This window comes from Sinocyclocheilus rhinocerous, unplaced genomic scaffold, assembly GCF_001515625.1.
Source record: "Sinocyclocheilus rhinocerous isolate Xijiao unplaced genomic scaffold, SAMN03320098_v1.1 scaffold469, whole genome shotgun sequence".
NCBI classification, from domain to species: Eukaryota; Metazoa; Chordata; class Actinopteri; order Cypriniformes; family Cyprinidae; genus Sinocyclocheilus; species Sinocyclocheilus rhinocerous.
This window is the reverse complement of record NW_015636034.1, coordinates 15,233-38,107: the sequence shown is the minus strand read 5'-3', so window position 1 is coordinate 38,107 and position 22,875 is coordinate 15,233. Positions and strand designations below refer to the sequence as shown.

The 22,875-nt window shown below is 37.3% G+C and overlaps 3 protein-coding genes across 6 annotated transcripts in view; 2 read left to right on the top strand and 1 right to left on the bottom strand.

Moving 5' to 3' along the window:
• Positions 1 to 4,049, top strand: part of LOC107747531 (neutral and basic amino acid transport protein rBAT-like) — an 8,567-nt gene extending 4,518 nt beyond the window's left edge. Inside the window, exons 6-11 of the mRNA XM_016562083.1 lie at positions 504 to 623; positions 1,497 to 1,621; positions 1,705 to 1,906; positions 2,074 to 2,250; positions 3,327 to 3,452; positions 3,523 to 4,049. Of these exons, the coding sequence (XP_016417569.1) occupies positions 504 to 623; positions 1,497 to 1,621; positions 1,705 to 1,906; positions 2,074 to 2,250; positions 3,327 to 3,452; positions 3,523 to 3,948 (1,176 nt within the window). The 3' untranslated portion in view covers positions 3,949 to 4,049. The remainder of the gene's footprint in view (positions 1 to 503; positions 624 to 1,496; positions 1,622 to 1,704; positions 1,907 to 2,073; positions 2,251 to 3,326; positions 3,453 to 3,522) is intronic.
• A 134-nt stretch (positions 4,050 to 4,183) lies between these two features.
• prepl (prolyl endopeptidase like) lies at positions 4,184 to 12,901 on the bottom strand. 4 transcript variants are annotated; one of them, XM_016562079.1, is made up of 14 exons: positions 12,592 to 12,901; positions 12,046 to 12,174; positions 11,891 to 11,957; positions 11,596 to 11,808; positions 11,395 to 11,521; positions 11,109 to 11,325; positions 10,831 to 11,022; positions 9,344 to 9,550; positions 9,066 to 9,241; positions 8,198 to 8,414; positions 7,975 to 8,121; positions 7,258 to 7,384; positions 4,718 to 4,803; positions 4,184 to 4,394 (listed from the first exon to the last, which is right to left on the bottom strand). In XM_016562079.1, exons 1-14 carry the CDS (start codon positions 12,691 to 12,693, stop codon positions 4,281 to 4,283), a joined length of 2,121 nt encoding a protein of 706 aa, XP_016417565.1. In that variant the 5' UTR covers positions 12,694 to 12,901; the 3' UTR covers positions 4,184 to 4,280. The 4 variants fall into 4 exon arrangements, with proteins under 4 accessions (XP_016417565.1, XP_016417567.1, XP_016417566.1 ...); XM_016562081.1 differs by having other exon boundaries at positions 12,046 to 12,162; XM_016562080.1 differs by having other exon boundaries at positions 4,189 to 4,394; positions 4,718 to 4,800; positions 12,592 to 12,900.
• A 440-nt stretch (positions 12,902 to 13,341) lies between these two features.
• On the top strand, positions 13,342 to 14,843 carry LOC107747583 (calmodulin-lysine N-methyltransferase-like; the record flags this gene model as incomplete). Its single annotated transcript, XM_016562180.1, has 4 exons — positions 13,342 to 13,691; positions 13,722 to 13,802; positions 13,957 to 14,135; positions 14,758 to 14,843. Coding segments are annotated over exons 1-4 (355 nt in total), but the record flags the coding sequence as incomplete, so codon positions are not given.
• Positions 14,844 to 22,875: the final 8,032 nt, after the last annotated feature.

Sequence of the window (22,875 nt, the reverse complement as noted above, 5' to 3'; positions counted from 1 at the left end):
TACTTTTTTTTTGGGTGGATATATAATGAATGTGATTTTTGGAACGGATGTTTGAATGTTGCTTTGGGAATGTGAGAATGAAAGAGTATTAAGAAAACGGGTGACTATGCCTGAATGAATTCTTTATGTAAGGGGGCTTTAGACCACCTAAGCATGGAGTTACCACCTATTTAAACACTACAAAGAGCTATGAACAAAGTGTCTTATTCTGCCGCTAGTAATAGAGTAACCTCTTTGAAACTAGTAAGTTATGCGTTTACAGAAAGAAACAGACTGTTTTGTATTTCATTTACACAGGAAGAGTAATATATACATTTGAGAAAAAGTGAATCGTGTTCAGCATTATGTCAGGACCTCACATTTTTCAATAATGTGGAGGAGGAATATTAGTTAGCCTTCAAGGTCTTTAACAAAAAGGCTCTTTATGCAGATCCACCATACCATATCATGTTTCACTACAAACCTGGACCCTCTTTGATCTGTGTTCCACTTCTGTCTAATAGGACATAATCCATTTCTGGCTGAAGAAGGGGGTGGATGGGTTCCGCATGGACGCTGTGAAACACATGCTTGAGGCCACACATTTGAGAAATGAACCCCAGGTCGACCCTGACCAAGATCCAGTAAGCCCAACAATGACCTATTCTGTATAACCATATGAAACTGCACACATTCAGTTTACACACTTATTTATTAAAGCCCTTCATCTGCTAGAGTCAAACATGTTCTTCCAATTCATTCAGAAGGAGTCGTATTACTGTTCTTTGTTCTCACAATGTCATTTAAGGATTACTAGTGCATATTTCTCTGGATTTACTGGCAAGTCATTCCCATTATCCTAATTCCAGACGATTTCAAAGCCATTGAAGGTCTGGGGAAGGCCGCTGAATGACTCGATGGTCCTGGCCCTCTCCTCATGAACTTGTTAGAATTAACTTAGAGGAATGTTCCGGCTTCAAAACAAGTTAAAATTGATCATCTGTGACATTTTGATTACCATAGGAAATCATTTTCATTAATCCCTCGTTTGGTGAGAACACGTTAAAATTGTGTTTAAATGGAAGTCTCTGGGGCAAGACATTTCAGGTTTAAAAGCAGAAATGTGTTTCTTGTATTTCTGTAAAATCATTAAATATTTCATACACAAATATCTGGTTTTTGAGCAGTGTAAGTTGTCCTTTTGGTGAACTATGTTACAGAGTTTTCATTAAGACCCTAAAGAATCATATCAACTTGTGGAAAATGGGCATCCTATGACCCCTTTAAGTGGCTGCTGGACTAGGTAGATGGAAGTCATGTAATGCTTTACCAGCATAATACCTGTTTGAATTTTTCCTTTATTTCTTTTCTTTTTTTTATTCAGCACAGACATACCATATTTAGTAATAATCTTAGTAAGATTAACTTGTTGCTCGCATTAGCGCTACCCATTTTGACGTGTGCAGTGTGACTAACCGCAGTATTCTTCTCTTGATTTCCTCTTTGGTGTCCTTCAGTCGACTGTGGACACAGAGTTTGAGCTGTACCATGACTACACCTACACACAACAGGGCTTACATGAGATCCTGACAAACTGGAGGATAGAGCTGGACGACTACAGCAGAGAGCCTGGCCGCTACAGGTATCCTCACTTCTTTCTCTTCTTCATCAATATACGTTTTGTTTCTCTCTTGTAAATGGCTTTTTTTCTCTCTTACCAATCAGGTTCATGGTGATAGAGTGTTATGATTATGAAGAAATAGATAAAACCATGAGGTACTATGGCACAAGCTATGTCACTGAAAGCGACTTCCCCTTTAACTTCTATCTCCTGTACCTTCCTGATGATCTGTCAGCAAATCAAGCCAAACGCTTGGTTAATTTATGGATGTCAAACATGCCAAAGGGAAAATGGCCAAACTGGGTGGTGAGTGACCAGATAATCTGTCCGTTCATGAAGAATCAGATCGCTTCAAATATTTAAAGCTGAAACACTAGCTTTGCTAAATGGACAAAAAATTTTTTTGATTTTAAAATGGCATAGAGTTTGTTGAGTTTGTCACATGCACAAAATATGTTTGTGTACGTCTATAGGTGGGAAACCATGACAAGCCACATATAGGCTCAAGTGCTGGTACAGAATATACACGTGCTATTGACATGCTGTTGTTAACACTGCCTGGAACTCCCACAACATACTATGGAGAAGAGATTGGCATGGTGAACGTAAATGTATCTGTAATTCAGGATCCTTTTGGACAGCATGATCCAGTAAGTGAAAAATACTTTTTTTTTTTTTTTTTAAGTAATAGTTACATTAAACACATTAAAATGTAGAACTTTTATACAGTTATACTATGTTTGATGTATAAAATAAATATACTATATTTTAAAATATATATTTAATAATAAAACTTTGGTTGGTAAGATTTTTAAAGGTTTTTGAAAGACGTCACTTATGATCACCAAGGCTACATTTATTTGATAAATAAAATTATTTGAACAATTAAATGTAGCCATGGTGGTCATATACAGTGGGTATAGAAAAGTATCACACCCTTTTAAAATAATCACATTTTGTTTCTTTGCAGCCTGAAATGAAGATGGACAGTTTTTGTTTTATCCAGCTGTATTTACTCAGTGCAACTTCCAAGTGAAAGATAGAACACCAACATAACTATTGTTTTAGTCACGGGTATATTGTGAGGTGTACTAGTGGATGTGACGTGTTGTGTTGGATATATATATATGTAAATTGTCCAGGGTTTAAGTGGAAATTATTTAATGATTGTGGTAATTGAACATTGGCTAATGAATGATGACGTCAATATAATTAGTGATTTGAAAAGTGGGTGGAGGGATTGAATTGCTTTACACACTGAGGAAGGCTTTGAGCCGAACGTTTGTGTCTTTTCCCATCAGAAATGAATGTAAAATAAAAGAAAAAAGAAGATTGTTCTCGTGAGTGCGGATCATAATTTCCTATAACAAATAAATGTAGCCATGGTGATCATTTACATTGTGAAATATTATGACAATTAAACAATATTATTTTTATTTTATTTAGAAAAATTTAATTTATTCCTGTCATGGCTGAAAGCTGAATTTTTGAGCATTCAGAAATGATATTTAAATTTGAAAATGAATTTTTATCAATGTTGAAAACTTTTTTTTTTTTTTTTTTTTTCATTTTTCAGGATTTATTGATGAATAGAAAGTTTACAATTAAAGCATTTATTTAAAATAGAAGTCTTTTGTAACATTCTAAATAGATTTCCTATCAGTTTTGATCAACTTAATGCATTGTTTTTAAAAATAAAATATTTATGTTTTATTTTCAAATGTAGAGCAACAGTCGGGACCCGCAGCGAACACCAATGCAGTGGGATGATAAGCTCAATGCTGGTTTTAGTGACAGTGAAAATGGCACATGGCTAGACATCGCTCCAGACTACAGCACTGTCAATGTGGAGGTACGTTGATTCAGAAAGCGTGTGTTAAAGCAGAGAAACCTCTAATCCCAGCTCATATTTTTCTCTCCAGCTTCAGCAGGCTGATACGCACTCCACCATTTCACAGTATCGTGCTCTGAGTTTGCTCAGAGGGGCTGAGTTGTCACTGTCCCGAGGCTGGTTCTGCTTCGTCTGGAGCGATGTCAACGTATTTGCTTATTTGCGTGAGCTGGATGGGCTCAACAAAGCCTTCCTGGTGGTTCTAAATTTCGGCAAGGATACTACAACAGACTTGTCTTCAGTTACTGAGTTGCCAGATATTCTTACTGTGCATTTAAGCACAGTGCCAATAAGTCAAAAGACTTTCTGTAAATCCAGAATTCCAACATCTCAAGGGCAAGGACTGCTCCTGGAATATTCCACCAATCAGCGCTTCCACCCCAACCATGCATCTGAGTGCTATATTTCTGAGAAAGCCTGCTACTTGCCTGCACTAGATATTTTGTACAAGTGTTGAAGATACTTTCTAGAAGACGTGTCTTGAGCGACACAGTGACAAACGATAAAGGCTATCTATTCCTTGTTTTATTTCGGTGATGTCATGCTGGCTAGTCCCGCCCACTTTGAAATCTCATTGGTCCAAAATCTCACTCCATATTATTGTGATAGTGTGTATCTTTTGTGTTCAGTGTGAACCGGCAAGTTGCCCGGCGTTTTTGTCAGATTAACTTTTATTCAAAAGGAACTAGCATCTGTGTAACAAAATAAACGTTTGGTTTATTAAGAAAAATCAGAAAAACTTTTTGTCTGGTTGTTTTTCACTCATACATCCACACATACAATATAGTTTCATGGTTTATGAGACTTGCCAGTCAGATTATTTGACTTTTCTTTTTGTCTCCGTCGAGTTTGTGGGTGGTCTAGTCCAAGTTCTGCGTAAAGAAAGGCTAACTGTCGGGCACTCTGTGAGAGAAAAAAAAATCACCCATGACATAAAGCTGTAAACATAAGCTGTTAGTCTCACTAACAGCATTCTAACAACAGTACAGTATAAGTTAATGTGTGACATCAAACTGTGAGAGAAGGAGATTGTTACAGGAAAAAAAGTATCTCTATAATGCTAAAATGCACTTTTACATGATCATAAAGTTTATATAATAACAACTTTAATGATTAATCCAAAGCTTTCTAACAGCCAGCATGCTGAAGTATTATGCTTTAATGTGTTAACGTAGGCAGCAGGTAATTTAACAATTCAGTCTGATATGAGTGTTTATTTACTGTACCTCATTTAAGGACAGATGAAAATCCTCAGGGCCAAAGTGATCCCCTCCTGGCTGCAGGTCCAGAATGACAGCTGGGACACGTGCTGCTGGTTGAACATGTCAGTTAAAGAGGCACAGGTGAACATGTACTGTATTTTTAAACTGAACATAGTTACATCAGTTCCCGATGCCTTTGTAGAAATGCAATCAGCCACAATGCATTTATTCAGCAAGCAAATTTTCGTCTTGTTGAACACAAAAGATGATATTTTGAAGAATACTGGTAACAAAACAGTTGTGGGTAGCCAATGACTTCTACAGTATGGGGGGAAAAATGCTATGGAAGTAATGTTACCAACATTTTTCAAAATATCTTTTTTTGGAATGAAATGAGGGTGAGTAAATTATGAAAGAAATGTAATTTCTAGGTGAACTATCCATAACAATGTTTTACATGTAATTATTATTGTTTACTAATATCTGGATTAAGAAATTTGATATGACTGGAGTCTTTAAGTGTATGTGATTTAAAAAAAATTTTTTAAGTATTAATTTCCTTGTGTGTAAAACAGTATTATTTTAGTATTATTGATATACTATTATAGTATTTATTATTTTAAATTAGCTTTTTAGCTTTAGTAATTTTGTGATCTTGTCATTTTCACTTTTTTTTTTTAACTTGTTTCTATTTACCTTCAGTTTATTTTTATTTCAATTTTAGTAATTCTAGTACTAATTTCAGTTAGTTCCCCAGGCAACATTACAAATTTTCGTTTAAATATTTTATCTAATATATTATTTCAGTTAACAAAAATTATTTGTAATAGTTTTAGTTAACAATAACAACACTGGTGTTTTTAATAAGGAAAAAAGTTACTAAAGCACCTTTAAATAAATGTAAGAAGCCAAAAATGGTTCTTGGGGAACCATGAATATGGTAGATAAATAAAGAAATTGAAGTACACTAGTTCATGTTTGTCATGAGGCTAAAGGCACGGAATATGTAAGACTAGACTGACAATATCCAAGCGTAATCCGGCACACTGGCTCTCCACCACAACACCTGGGCATCACATCCAGCACTTTAAAGTCAACGCTCTTGAAACAGAGTGGATGATGAGAGGCTGCCATGTAGGTGGACTTGGCCCACTCCTTTGCCTGGCTGCCTTATTTCCCCACAGTGATGGGATCTCTCTGAAGTGAAGCTGAGTGTAAAAATCATATGCCTAATCCTTAAAACTCTGTCATCTGCCTCTTATCTGCAGTGCGGCCGCCGGTGTCTCTCTCCATCCCGCTCCTTCTCTGGGCCGCATGTTTCACAAGCCTTCTCCTGACCTTGGCACAGCCCAGTGTATTGTTCCTTATCTCCTTGCCTGATAGACTATCTCATAAACATGTTAATCGTCTGAGCTGGCAGCGTGTGTGATCAGTGTTTTATCTCCCGGAGAGGAATGGGAGAGATTAGAGGAACTTTGGTTTTGTGCTTTGTGTATATGTGTAATAAAGATAATTAATGGCACACAAATAGAGAGGAATTCTGACGGAGGGGGTCCGGACTAAGATGTGCTGACAGCGTCTCGCACGGAGCAGCTTGCACACAAGGTGACATGGAGAGGAATCGCTCCACATCACCTGTTTCCAGATCAGTGCTCTTCTCTCCTGAGGAGAGAGTGTAAGTGCTTCTCTTAAACCCAGGGGTTTATTTGAGAGCTGGGATTACAGCCAGTGACCTCCAAGTTCATTTCCGTTATACTTCACTTGGTTTAGAAGTAGTTTTTAATACTGCAGCTGTAATGTTTTGATAATATCATTCACTTTGTGGGCTAATGAGATTATAGATACATGACCAAATACACCAATGTTAAATAAATATATTAAATAATATCTATTATTATATGAATACACATTATTATCATAAATGTGACCCTGGACCACAAAACCAGTCATAAGGGTCAATTTTTTGAAATTGAGATTTATACATAATCTGAAAGTGGAATAAATAAGCGTTTCCATTAATGTATGGTTTGTTAGGATTGGACAATATTTGGCTGAGATACAACTATTTGAAAATCTGGAATCTGAGGGTGCAAAAAAAAAAATGTGAGTAAATCGCCTTTACATTTGTCCAAATAAAGTTCTCAGCAATGCATATTACTAACCGAAAATTAAGTTTTGATATATTTACAGTAGGAAATTTACAAAATATCTTCATGGAAAGTGATCTTACTTGATATCCTTATGATTTTTGGCATAAAAGAAAAATCGATCATTTTGACCCATACAATGTATTGTTGTTGGCTATTGCTACAAATATACTCGTGCTACTTATGATTTGTTTTGTGGTCCAGGGTCACAAATACATTTACTTATTGAACATTATTGGCTTTTATCATATCGCTGTAGTGATGCACCACTCAAGGCTGTGATTTACAGTGATTTGTAATGGTCTACTTTGTGCCCAATAACACCTCCGTGCTAAAATGGCTTTATTTTATGTGCTAGGAGAATATGAGAAGTGCAAAGATGTTTAAAAAGGCCGACTAGAGCATATATACACTCACCGTTAACACCAACCCGAGTGATATACATTTGGATGGCCTTCTTTAGTCTTTCCACATACTTCATGACCCCAGATAAAGGAACTCTACGGTCCTCTGAGTATGCAGTGATCAGCATGGATGGGTAAAGCTATAAAAAAGAAAGAAGAAACAGTTATTAAATGACTCCTGAATGATGAGACACACACTGCACACTACTAATCTAAAGTTTGGGTAGGTAAGGTTTTTTAATAGTTTTGAAAAGTCTCTTACGTTCACCAAGACTGCATTTATTTGATCAAAAATTTGTGAAATATTATTACAACTTAAAATTGCTGTTTTCTATTTGAATATATTTTAAAATGTATTATATTCCTGTGATGGCAAAGCTGAATTTTCAGTATCATTACTCCAGTCTTCAGTGTCACATGATCCTTCAGAAATAATTCTAATATGCTGATTTGGCGCTCAAGAAACATTTCTTATTATTATCAATGTTGAAAACAGTTGTGCTGCTAAATATTGAAACCATGATGCATTTTTGTTTTCAGAATGTTGAATAGAAAGTTAAAATTAACTGCATTTACTTGAAACAGAAATCTTTTTTAACATTGTTAATGCCTTTACTGTCACTTCTGATTAATTTAATGCATCGTTGTAGAATAAACGTATTAATACATTAAAAAAAAAATCATACTGAGCCCAGACTTTTGAATGGTAGTGCGCATCTGAGTGATTTACCTGAGGTATAATGTTGTGACAGGGACAGTAAGAGGCAATGTTGTCCATGTGTTCTCTTATACGGGGGTCTCCCCACTCTCCTCCCTCCTCTACAGTAAGCGGCAGGGAAGGGTCTTGCATTGTGCCAAGAACATCCAGAAAAGGTGCCTGCAGAGAATTATAACTTCATATAACTAAGACAATAAGGCTCAGGGAATGTGTACTCGATGTACTAATAATCCACCTGTAGAATTACAGCTTTAAGAAGCTGTGGGTTATGGTTGCACAGCGCCCCCGCTAGGACCGCTCCAGCACTGCGAGCAGTGAGGGCAGTAAGAGCAGGATGAGACACTCCCAAGTGATGAAGAGTCTGAATGCAAGCAGCAAGATCTTCCACTCCCCTCCGCTTCTGTAGCACAGAACCCGCTCGATGCCACGCTAGACCACGCTCACCACCACCCCTGCCCCGTTACAAACAACACAAACACACAATAAAGATGCATGTATTAATACTCAAGGACTACAAATCCCAAGTATTTCAGCATTCACTACTGTTCACAATTTTGGGTCAGCAAGATTTTTTTCAAATACATGAATACTTTTATTCAGCAAAGATGCATTAGATTGATCAAAGGTAACAGAAAAGACATCTATAATGTTACAAAAAATAAATGCTTTTCTTCTGAACTTTCTATTCATCAAATAATCCTGACAAAATGTATCACGCTTCCACAAAAATATTAAGCAGCATATTAATAATAATAATAATAAGAAATAAGCACCAAATTAGCATATTAGAATGATTTCTGAAGGATCATGTGACACTGAAGACTGGAGTAATGATGCTGAAAATTAAGCTTTGCAATCACATAAATAATTACATTTTAAATTATATAAAAATAGACAGTTCTTAGTAGAATAAAATAGCAGTTCTTCTAAATTGTAATAATATTGCACAATACTTGTGTTTTTACTGTATTTTTGATCAAATAAATGCAGTCTTGGTGAGCATAAGAGATTCATTTCAACTATTAAAACAAGTCTTACTGACCCCAACTTTTTGAACATTAATGTACCTATGAAAAAACATGATTAGAGTTGTAGTCCAGTACCTGACATGGCAGTAGGCCAGAGCCCAGCCGTCCTCCAGCAGTAGTCTCTTCTCAGGACTGAAGGCCATATTGAGATCAACACCATAAACTCCATATACATGCAGGAGCAGTGGAGCCTTATGCAGCTCAGATAATGCTGGTATGTGGAGGAGAGTCAAAGGCACCATTGTACCATCCTAAAAACACAGCCATTGGGATGTTATGGCTTTTTAAAAGCACATGGGCTGCTTTTTGTACCAGTGTACATTTAAGACTTCTCACATATAAATGACTCATACCTGACTGGCTGCCTGCAGGCGTGTTGTGTTAAACTCAGTGAGGGACATGTACTTGGTGTTGTCCTCTGTTACGGAGAGCTTCTGTTCTCTGGAGGAATAGAGGTAGTGTACAGGTGGGTGCACTGGGGAGGACAGGAGGAAACCAAATGACCCTCTGTCCACAGTTCCAACACGCTGCGGTGATAAATCACAGGCCCAGTGAGGAAGCTAAGAACAAAACAGAAACATTGCTGAAACTGCGTGTTATTTTGGATCCCATCTTTGGACCATGGTCATAGACCTGGTTAGTAGAGTCTGAGACAGCCCAAGGTCCTTTTAATGCATCAGAGAGATTGGACATACAAGTTTAAGGTTAATACTTCATGGCACTTTCATTGTGAGAAATTATTATAAGCAACATTTAAACTTGATAACATATAAAATGGCCTCTAAGAAAAATAAATTATATCAGATAACTAACTAAAAGTACATGGGTGAAAGACGTTAAGATGTCCGCATTAAAAGAAATTTACAAAAGTGATTGTCCATAGAAAGCACATTAAATGTAAGCAAAGTGTCTACTTTTAAGGTTTCAAATACATTTTTGGAGAATAAAATGTTAAAATTTGGTTGAAATAATGTTACATTGTCATGTTTTGCTCGGAAAAACAAAAACAAAATTGCAATTAAATTAAACAGAAAACTTTTTAAATTTTTTGGGGAAAAACAACAATTTAAAGCAGTATTACACGTTTTTATGCTTAAACCCTTTTTCGTCTTTGACCCACATTTACACTTTATAGTATAGGTATCAAGGTTCAAAGATATTCTAGGTCTTTCAAATTATATGCTGTATGTCAACTTAATAAGGGGTTAATTTCAAAATAAATATTATTATACACTACCATTCAAAAATACAGGATTGGTAAGATTTTTAAAAATGTTTTTTGAAAGAAGTTTCTTGTGCTCACCAAGGCTGCATTTAGCTGATAAAAATACAGTAAAAATAATACTGTGAAATATTATAAAGTATAATAAGTTGTCTATTTTCATATAATATAAAATATAATTCCTGCTATTGGCAAAGCTCAATTTTCAGCTTTATTAAGCATCCAATCTTCAATGTCACATAATCTTTCAGAAATCATTCTAATATACTGATTTGGTGCTCAAGAAACATTTCTTATCATTATCAATGTTGAAAACAGTTGTGCTGCTTAATATTTTTCAAATTCTTTGATAAATAGAAATTTATTTAAAACAGAAATCTTTTGTAACATTATTACTGTCTTTACATTCACATTCAATCAATTTAATAACCCAAAATTTTGAATGGTAGTGTAGTGTAAATACAGTATACATCATTGCCATAAGAACAAATGTATCAATTAAAATGTCATATATCCAGTAAAACACACCTACAATCTAAATAAAACATGTCTCTTTAACTCAGCATAAACACACACTCTAGGCTGTTGTGTATGTGAATTTGTGATTCTTGTTCACACCTTGTGAGTGTTTAACTGATAGGGCTCTTGTGTGGAAAGAGTCTGGATCTGAAGTCGACACTGTGAATCTTTCACTGTGAACACACAGTGATCCTGAAGCAGCTCCATATCTTTAATGACTGTTCCTGGAACAGCACTGAACAATGGCACCCAGTGTGGCTTGGATGGAGAGGCTAAAGGTGCCCTAAGCAGCTGGAGATTAGAGAAAGAAAAAAATTACACACGGTTATAATTTAGTTCTGAACAATACTACTCAAGTCTGATACTGATACTCTTACCTGATACTCCTGGTTTGCTCCAGTGTTAGCCAGAATGAACAGGCAGTTGTCTGAGTGCTCCACGTGGTAAAGCAGTCCAGGCTGACGGGACTGGATGAGGGTGGGGAATGAGAGCGGAGTCTTGCTGTCAACAAACCACACCTCAGAGCTGATCTTACTGCTGCAGTTAATGGTCACCAGCCTCTGGTCTCTGGAACGACTGACCTCCACAAAGAACCTGAAGAACGGGCAGAAGAACACATCAATGCGGGCCAAAAGCACTCTTCACCAACAATTAGACACTTACTCTGGATCCTTTTCTTCATAGACAAGGGTGGTTTGGACACCAGAATCACTGCGATGAAGACGGAAAACGTGTAGGCACCGAAGAGTCTCCTGTGTGCTGTAGAAGAGGATGTCATCTGTGGCCCATTCTGCACAGAGAGAACATTTAAGGAGGAAAAGAAAGTTTTTTTGTCAAGAAAGTTTCAATTATAGTAGATCTTACCAAAGCTGAGCACATTGTCTAAAACCAGCAGGGCCTTTTGACGAAGGACGAGACCACCTAAATGAACCAACACACATCTGGTCTCCTCGTGGTGGTCTTTCTTTACAGTGACGGCCAGCATGGTCTCTGAGGGAGAGAGTCTGACCCTCTGGATGGTTCCATATCCACCTCCTCCCCAATCTGCATTGAACACCTCCAACATCTCCTGCTCATCTGTATGCAAACATTGCTTTGTTTCTAGTTGTGACTAAATAAAATGTGTTTACTGAAATGGTTTCTTTTTAATATCTGTTACCGTGTCCCAGGGTCGATCTGTAAATCCCTTTGCCATCTTCAAAGTATACATGATGCTGTCCCTGGAACTTGAGAAGATGTTGAGGGAATGAAGATTGATTTATAATTTCTATCAATTATGTATTACACACACTTTGCACCACCACAGTTGCTTACCTCAGAATTTTCTGGTACATCTGCAAACTTCCTATGAACCGAACGCAATCTTCTTTTGAAACGCTGCTCTTGATCTCGAAGTTTCTGTAGTTGGACTTTAAACAGCTCTGCTGTGGTCTGAGAGGATCCCTAAATCAGTGAGTTCCATATATATACACACACACACACACACATATATATATATATATATATATATATATAGTATTAATTACATATTATGTAATTAAATCCCTTGTATAGAGTCATATACATATTTCATATATATATTTCTAACTTTAATTTCTTGATATTGATTAATGTTGATTAATTTTTTTAAATCTTCGAATACATGCTTTAACATCTGTAACGTCATCTGACACTGTATAATGATGCAGATATGATCTATTTCCAATTTACATTCAGGTTCAGAGTCTGCTGCTAGTTTTGTCTTTTCCATTTCTGTATTTGCACTATTGTAAGTAACATATCTTTCATTGCAGTTTATTTAAAAATACATTGAACAACATGGAACATTAGAGTGTAGAGTGAGTATGAAGTCGATCCTACCTCAGTGTAAAGACGCGAGATAAGTGGATGTAAATTCCTCCGATGTATATTGCGTGAAACTGATCGCAGAAGCAGCAGACATGAGGAGGTGATCAGATTCATTTAATGCAGCAGGATGTAACTGTCTAATTAGTTTCTGATTATGAATGAGCGACGTATTACTGCTACCTTAAATGTCAAAATATACAGTGCATTATGATTCTGGGTAAATATCACATTCCAAATACTTAAACTTTCCTACTGCTCATGTGCTACTATGTAGAGCAGTGGTGCATTGACATTTACACTAGCGATGTCCGTTCTGTTGACTCGAATCTTTTAAACGAAGCGGTTGAATCGGTTCACAAAACCTGTCTGAAGGATTCATTTAGCAAACAGACTGAATCGGTCAAAACTGTTCTAGAATCAACGACTTGAACCGAAAACCGACTCTTTTGTACATGTTCGACTGAAAACGAACAAAGAGCAGATTAGTAAACTGAATTCGCTGATAAAAGTAAATTTTTTGTTGTTTAATATGAATGCAATTAATATTTAGGTTCTTCTTAATTGCTATTTTTTATGAGCTGAATGGCTGCAACAAACTCAGCTGGAACACCGCTATTACATAATATGCGCATTAATGTGGCTGTTTTCCAAAACTAATACGTCACGAAAAAGCTTTTTGAATCAATTATTTGAAACGAACTGTTCAAAAGAACCGACTCGCTGAAATGAGTCGGACTCCCTATCACTAATGGCGCTAAAATATGACATCTAGTCCAGACAAGAGTAGTCGAATCAATAATCATAGATGACAGCCGGTAGAGGCGAGTGTTCGATTACTCTGGTAGTGAATTTGATTTCCTTTCGTCCTGCAACAAGAGGAGGCGGTGTACGGAAGTAGCATGGGATTTTATTACCAAGCAACAGAGACCAGCGCATACCGGCGAATTGGTAAAAACGGTAGTAAATTCTACCATCGACTTTAACCACATTCAGAAAACAAATGTCAAATAAGCCTTCGCCCAGACTCTGCATTCCGTTGTCGTTATACTGTGAGAAGTTATTTTCTGCATGAAACGGGATCAAATCAAGCAGGTTGCTCTGTCATGAATACATTTAAAGATCCCCCGTTAGCTGCGACAGACATGCACGCGATCAATCACCAAAATCACGACTCTCACTGTGGAACCGATGTGGCCCGTGCACGCTGGGCTCTTCTGCGTCAGGTGAGGGGCGTTTAGTTAATCTCCTTCAATATGCAGCTGATTGCATGTGTTTGGTTAAATAAGCGTAACTGTAATGCGTTACATAATGCGTTTTTCACGGTAGACATATGGATGTGTCTCAGTAGTAGAATCTTATGCATTTCTCACAATGCAGGTTCTGAAACAGAAGCAGCTCGACAGTGCAGATGTTCAGCAGGTGTCTGTGCGAAGATTCTCCTCCTTTAACCTGTTCTCCAGGAGCAGGGTCACTCCCACAGAGACGGATGAGCCATCGGAAGGGCAGTGGGTGGAGTACAGAAGTGCAATCTTTCCTCAGTACAGTGCCTTACTCAGGTATGCTGGAGAAAGTGTTCAATTAACTAGAGCAGATGATGCAATTTAGCTTCAGGATTGTTAAGAACTTCCATTTTTAAGGCATAATTCTCACAAAAGTAAATTCTGTATGTTTTACCATCATGTTGTTACAAACCCATATGATATATTGTTTTTTTCTTCTTCTGTCAAACACAAAAGGTAAAGGTTTGAAGTATGTGTCACACTGCTTTTTTCCCATAAATTGAAAGTGAATGGGGACCAAGTGTTGTCAAACTCCAAAAAATATGAATAATAATAATAATAAAAAGCACCATAGAACCATACAAGTCTAAATGCAAATCATGCTCTGAAAATATTTCACAGAAATATTTCACTGAAAATAATCACAGCCATTCCCTTTCAGTATGGAATGGAAAAAAAGAGCAGTTTTGACATTCTGCGAATTCATATTTTTATTTATTGCAGAATGGGTGAATAAACTATGACAGAATTATCATTTTTTGGTTTAACTGCTTATTTAAGTCTTTTGCTTATGTCAGTATAATTAAACACATTAATCATATTTCATTTAGCTAGCACTAACGTTTAGTCATTATCTCATTGTATTTATAACTATATCAATTTAATTAATTCATTTCAGAGACAATCTTGGTCCCATTAGAGTGGATGAGGTGCTCAGCAGCTTTGACAACACGGGAAATGTCTGTGAGTATCCCTTCTATGCATGTCCGTGTGTTCTTACAACAGTTTAGTTTTTTTCTCTGAAACTGATCACATAGAGGTGATTGTGTTCTTTTAATGCAGTCTGCCTACTTTCTGATTATGAATGAACAATATTTCACTGTAATCTTAAACAGAGCATATGCTATGGCAGGCAGCAGGGGGTCAGATCAAGCTGCAGCTCCATCATGCACCAGAGGCAGGCACACTTGAGCTTTAGAAGCACCTAATTATAAGCAACTTATTGACTCCTGCTGTCTGTGCCAGGAGTATTGTACTTCTGAACAATTAAATATGCAGTGTACATTTCAGGGAAATTTAAGGCAAGTATTTAAGTTGGCCAAAATTATACTTTATAAGTGAATATAGGTGACTGAACAAAGTTGCAGAATCAACAGGTAGCAGATACAGTGAACTGATTTATTGTTTCCCATGAATGGTAATTCCTGTGTACTGTAAATATATTTATGCCATCTCTTTATATTAAATACTCTTTCATGATATACACTATTGTTCAAAAGTTTGGGGTAAGTAAGATGTTTGTTTAAAAAAAATAATACTATTATTCAGCAAGGATGGTGAAAGGTAAAAAGTGGCAGTAAAGACATTTCTAATGTTACAAATGCTGTTCTTTTGAACTTTCTATTCATCAAAGAATCCAGAATAAAATGTATCATAAATTCCACAAAAATATTAAGCAGCACTGTTTTTAACATTGATGATAAAAAAATGCATTAAATACCAAATCACAAGCATATTTAGAATGATTTCTGAAGGATCAAGTCAAGTGACACTGAAGACTGGAGTAACGGATACTAAAAATTTAGCTTTATCATCACAGAAGTAAATTACTTTTTGCAATTTATTAAATTAGAAAACATTTGAATGATTTTTCAAAATACAGTTTTTATTGTACTTTTGATTGAATAAATGCATCCTTGGTAAACATTTAAACAAAAAACGAAAACTTTTACAGACCCCACACTTTATACAGTATATACAACTTTAGATGTCTTTTGGTCCTGTACAGCAGAATATTAAGCAGCAATTTATCAAGACAATTTTGCAAAGACAAAACACAGTAACTACTATTTTGACCAAACTGAATTATGATGAAAATCCATTCTCTTAGGCCATGATCTATACTGTGACAGACTGGTTTGGCTCAACTATGCTCAGATTCAGAGAAAATAAGGAGTAAAACGTATATGAAACCAAAACAAAAATTGAAGCCATTTTCCTTAAGTTTAGCAATTATAATTACTGTGCTTTGCCGTTAAAGTGCAGTATTGAAGGGATAGTTCATCCAAAAATGTAAATTCTGCTATAATTTATTCACCCAAGTTGTTCCAAACCTGTATGACTTTCATTGTTCTGTTGAGCACAAAAGGAGCTTTAGGTAGATAAACCAGTGGCTCAGAAACTTTTATGCAGTTGATCTGTTTTAGTAAAGGAACGAGACTGGTCCTATGAAGGTTTCCAGTGGCTTGTAGACTGATATGTCTTGAAATATTTGGCTCTTTTACTGGATTAGTGAAAAGGGGCAGCATGGCTCTCCTCTACGGCAGGGTCATCATCACTTCTCTTTTCAGACCTTCCTCTCAACCACCCTTAATTGATCTTACGCATTGGTAAGCCCCAACATCTCCCCCTATGTCCTTGTCAGCTCAGCTGGGCAAGCACATTGTCTGCAAACGGGGGTGCCCCATGTATTACCCACCCCACATACCCAGTTTAAAATCCTCGTCTGAGGATTTGACAAGCCAAAAGGTCTCTATGTCCTCTGAGGCACTGAATGTGAATTAGCTATCCAGATGTATGGATTACGGTGATCCAACTTGTCAGGGTTGGAAGGGTTGACGGTGCTGTGGGTTTAAGTGCTGTTGTTTCCAGCAGGGATCAAGAGGGACACAAAAGGTCTTATCTGAACATGCTGGGTGGACATGAAGAGCTTTAGAGAGGCTTGTTGACCACTGGTTTGGATTCAAACATCAGCTCTTCCACTGTCATGTGCTTGGGTCAGAGTTGGTTAAAAACTGTAGAGGAAGTGTAGTTGTAGTATACATGGTCTGGAATAGTGATACTGATTTTCGAGGAGCTCTTTGCAGCCAGATGATGTAGTTACCGCATCTACCAGCAGGTGCGAATGAGACAATAGGTGCTTTCACACAAAAAGTATTTTCCAGAAAATTACTTGTAAATTGCTATTTAGAGATCATGTGTGAACAAAGCGTGAGATTACCAGTATAAGCATGCAAGAAATCTGCTTTGGAACAGTCTTTAAGTTTGTGATTTCTCCACAGGGTTTACAGTAAACTCTGGTGCTTTTTAACAGTTTTTCTTTGAAAATGTTATATATGGCTAGGCATCATTGATTATTGCTTCGGCTTTGCAGTTTGCCCCTGCATCACCAAAGAAGTCAAAAAATGTTGTCAAATTGGACGGATAGTGAAAATAAAGTGGCTCTTCTTTAACAATTACTGGTATTTTGGTGCTGATGTGTGAATGTAACAACAAAAAACTATATACACTGTTACTTGAGCTGATACATTTACTGTAAAAAGAAATCAATTGGCAAATATGTGAAAGCGGCCTTTATTATCCAGCCAAAACTTTGCCGTTTAACTCCTACTCATTTGCAAGGTTGGATTGCAATTGTTGACTAAGCATCAAACAACCGACTGGTTGATTAGTGAGGTAAGCTAGTTAAAGGTGCAATAGGTGATTGTCTTCAGAATTTTTTTTTTGTTATGCTGGTTGAAAGTCTCTTCACATCCCGATAGCAATCATTAAGTTAAGTGGTCTAAATGTATTTATCTGTATTTATATATTCTGTGGAAGGCGTAGGACCAAGAAATGTTCGTCCAATCAAAACGCTCGGTCCGAGCATTTTAATTGGCTTTCCTACCTGCCTGTCAACATATGTATTAGCATACCTCTGCGCACCCACAGTGTTCATTGCTCCCTACTCTCTGAGCAGGGGAAATCCGTTGAAGTTTACTTCACTTCAGAACATTCATTCACGGATTTGCGCTGCACAGCGTCTTCACACACATCACACTCACACACACACACACACGTCTTCACATCCAGTGCGAGGACTGGAATTGGGAACCGCTGATGTAGCCTATTGTAGTAATGTTGTCTCTGGTATTCTGGTCTGTGAGCGTATATGCGTTCAGGGGGCGTGGCTTTGGACAGCGATTGCAGGGAGGGTGGGACGTTTGCTTTCAGTGCTATCAGGTTAAAGTTTGCATTTTCCAAGATCTCCTACTGCACCTTTAACACTTATTTTTCACAAAATACTACCTCAAAATGCAAGCCTCATTGGGTATTGGTAGGATACTCTCAGCCAGTCTAGTCAGGGTCTTTATCCTGCGTCCTGAGTTAAAACATTCTTCAGAGGGGTCACATGATGAGGTGGAGGAACTGATCCCCACTGAAATCACCACATTCAGGCTTAACCGGTCAGTGCTCCGTCTCAGCTGGGTTTCCTCAGAATCCATGCATTTATCACGAATCCATGTGTGATGGTGACTTTTTCATAGCTTAATAAGTGTTATTAGTGTGTGTGTGTCTTTTCATTTGAATCATGTGTTTGTTTGTGTGTGTCCAATGGTCTCCACTCACATGCCCGTCTGTTCTACCCCCTGCTTGGGCAATTATGTAGATTGGGGGACCCGGTGTACTAATTGCTCAGATTGTGGCTGTCCAATGAGGCCTGGTTAGACCTGCAGAGGTCAGAGGTCTGGCTCTCCATCTCTGCCTTGTTCTGCTCTCCTGTGTCGGTGAGAGTTAATTAACGCTGCTCTCAGACTGTTTACAGGACGGCTTGCTGACCAGACTCAAGCCCTCATTACTGCAGAACGGCCTGTTGAACGTGTGCAAGCAGAGTCCAAAATTAACACTCACCAAACACCAAATGCCAGTCAGAACTGTCTTTTGTGAATAAATAAAACAGTTTCTCGCCAATTTGCTAAATACTTTATTAGGAACTACCTCATTATTGTAAGCAACGTGAACAATTGAAATCAGTCAAATTGAATATATAATTATCCACCATTTCACTTTGTCACTTTCTATGTGACTTTATTTTCATAGTATTATGACTTTAATCTCATAGTACCATTCATTATTCTCATAATTTGGATTAAAATGTTACATCTTTTGGAAAAAAGTTTAAACTGTAGGATTGTATTCTCATACAAGGTCTGTTGAGATTAGTTTTTCCTATCTCAATTATACTATATTATTATACTACACTGGAAAAAAATGATTAATTGAATTTACTACATTTTTTTAAGGTACGTGGTTGCAATCAATTTTTTTTTTCTTTTTTTTTTACTGCTCCTGGAGATTTTTTACAGTTTATTTTTCTACATTTAAATAAACAAATTTAGTTGACTAACTCAACATTATTTTTTAAAAATGCAGCTAAAATAAATAGTTTGCAATCACTTAAAAAAAATTTGTATTTTTTTTTTTTCAGCTGTATTATACATTTTTAGTTACATTATGTGACACTACAATTTGACTGGTAAATATTCTCAATTTATACAAAGTTAATTTTGAACAATTTGAACACAAAGCTCATCATAGACCGTGAAAGTGTCTTCTATCAGTGCCACTGGTGAAAAGGCCAAGAACTGCTTTCATGATAAAGCCACCTACAGGAAATATTGTCTGCGTTTGAGTGACCCAAAACTGACCGGGACTCTGTGCTGAATGATAAATGACTGACCCAGATTAAAGTCATTATGTGAAGCATTATTATAAAACATAATGTTCTTTTTCTGGCTATGTGCAAGATGGCATTATAAAAGGATTTGCTCCTCAATATAAGCATTAGTATAAAAGCAAATGTTCTTAATCATGGCTACAGGGTCAGCAGTGGGGCGAGCGGTATCAGAGCTAAGAGACGTGATAAAGGGAACCCTGAAGGAAAGAAATTACAATACTAGCCTTTGCAGGGATATTGTGCGGGGTGTAATGCCACAGTAATTACCAACATACCTTAGCAGCCAGGTAACACTTTTTCTTTTGTTGCAAAGGTCCCTTCTAGTCTGGAATTAGAAGGGAGAGGGGGTGAATGAAGAAAGTAATAACACCCTAGAAATTCACACTCCAGACTTGATTATTAGACTTGTCCTCCATCATTTTTCAAGTTTTATGCACCTTTTGCCCCTCATGCATTAAATTTTTGACTTTTCACTTGCCTGTGAACTAACTAGCCTCAAAGGTAACACTAAACTTTGATGAGGGAAAGTCTTGATTGAATTTTTGATTGAGTTTGCACAATTTTTGTCCTAACACTAACACACTAAAACCTTCCAAATGCAGCAGTGTTGCCAGGAAGAGTCTAACGTATATTTTGCATATTCTAGGAAGTGCAAAGATTAAGTTTAAGCAAGGAAAGCTAGTTGATATTTTTGTTTTCACTTGATATTTGACTTGATGTTTTCAGTTGATATGTTTTGTTTTCATAATTTTTTAACAGACACAATCTCTGGATTTATTATTGATTAATAAAAAAGTAATGTATTAAAATCTTCTTGCCAAATCAGAATGGGCTAATTAATACTCAGCCTTCTCCATTTAGTGACATCACCACCCACTTTTATCAGATGATATTTACATGATACTCCAAGCTACTTCAAAGATTACCATTGTACATGTGCAGAAACTATGGTTGTACGGTGATGCATGTTCCATAGTACCATGTCCAAAGAACCATATTAACACTGTGGTACTTTTAAGCACTTTTATTTTTTTGTACAGAGAACAACAGGTTACCCATAGGCCTCTATTTCTCTGTGAGTGTGTCTGTGTGTTTCTGTGCTCCCATTGGACTTGTAAGTGATTAAAGGAGTAGTTCATTTCCAGAACAAAAATTTACAGATAATGTACTCACCCCCTTGTCATTTAAGATGTTCATGTCTTTCTTTCTTCAGTCGTAAAGAAATTGTTTTTTGAGCAAAACATTTCAGGATTTCTTTCCATATAATGGACTTCTATGGTGTCCCCGAGTTTGAACTTCCAAAATGCAGTTTAAATGAAGCTTCAAAGGGCTCTAAACGATCTCAGCTGAGGAAGAATGGTCTTATCTAGCGAAACAATCGGTTATTTTCTAAAAAAATAAATGTATATACTTTTTAACCTCAAACGCTCTTTTTGTCTAGCTCTGCGTGAACTCAGTTTTTTTTCCCAGTGCATGACAGTTAGGGTATGTTGAAAAACTCCCATCTCATTTTCTCCTCCAACTTCAAAATCGCTGTTTTACCGTTTTTTTTAAAGGCCGTTTGACCTTCTTTGCATGTTCACTTTGTAAACACTGGATCGGTACTTCTGCAGTGATGTAGGACGATTTTGAAGTTGGAGGGGAAAATGAGATGGCAGTTTTTCGACATGGACATACCCTAATGCCGAGTTCACACTGCACGATTTTAGCCCGATTTTTCACTCGCCGACAGGTTTTGCGAAATCGCTGACAAATGCCCAAAATCGGAGGCAAATCGGTGCTCGTTCACGCGAGTGACAATCATGCAGTGTGAATTATCGTTCGGGGAGGAGTTATATGAAACGTAGTTTGCGGACCAGTGTTGCCAAATCCGCGATTGCCGCCGGTTGTTTTTTATGTCAGCAGTTTGAAGCGACCCCAATAACGTGATATTTAGGCCCTGGAATGTGAATTGTACCAGGAGAACCCCGCCAAAAAAATTTGTATTTTACCCCCCCGAGCGCGATTGGACTATTTTCAGGCTAGTTTTGTGTAGTAATTGGGCGGGTTTTGTAGCGAAAACCTGGCAACCCTGCACCAGACAGAGCTGTCGGCAATTCTTCCTATTATATAGTCATGCAGTGTGTAACCTCCTGTCGTCGTTCCATCGTGCAGTGTGAACACAGCAACAACTGAATGCTACCCCAGATAGTCGTTCAGTGTGAAACCAGTGATGCGACGTCTTTGAAAATCGTGCAGTGTGAACTCGGCATTACTTTCATTGAATTAATTAATTAAAGCTCACTCCCTTGTGTGTACTATAGGCTTTTAATCGTGTTGAAAAGTATTAAGTAAACTTGTATACATTTTTGTCAGTTTTAAGGCTTTTTAAAATGTGTATTAAATTTACATTCCTTTTTTACTTAGATTTAGATAAATCTTTTAATACAGACACACACACACACACACACACACACACACACACAAACACACACACACAAGGCCTCAATCTTACTTTTTCTCTGTTACATGTACATCTATTTCATTTAGAGTGCATAAAGTTACACATTACAAGTTGAAGATGGTGTGGAAACACTATTCTCTTTGTATTATGTTACGCAGCGCGTAAAAAGACAGTATAAGGGGCCGTTCACATATCGCGTCTTTTGCGCGCTCAAGTTTGTTATTTCAAATGTAGACGCGCGGCAGGCGCGCTCATAATGGAAGCAACGCGGTCGCGACGCGCTCATTTTTTCCAGGCGCGTCCACGCCGCATCGAGATAAAAGCATTTCAATTTTTCAGAATGCCGCAAGCGCACCACTGGTCATGTGACAAGAACCAACCAATCAGCTTCATCCTTTCCCGTAACAACATTGAAAGCTCAGCCAAGATAAAGGAATAGCTGTACAGGGATAGCCATTTTTAAATAAATTTAGTAGCAGAGCTAGTGCAAGCGATTTTTAGTGCTGCAAATGCATTTATCCTTTGCTGAAACTTACGCATCTTCATGGAGAGTGCAGGTCATGGTTGCTTAGCAACGGCAGACGCCTCCGGAGCGCTAGCGCCCGAACGCTTTGGGGGGGGGGAGCAGAAAGCGGTGCGCTTAGCGTTTTCCACTCGTTTTTAGGCGCGACATGTGAACGGCCCCTAACTGTCATGAACCGGAAAAAACACGCAGTTCTAGTTCTTTGGAGTTCGAGTTCACGCAGAGCTAGACAAGAAGAGCGTTTGAGGTTAAAAAGTATATAAATTGTAAATTTGTTTAGAAAATAACCGATCGTTTCGCTAGATAAGACCCTTCTTCCTCAGCTGGGATTATT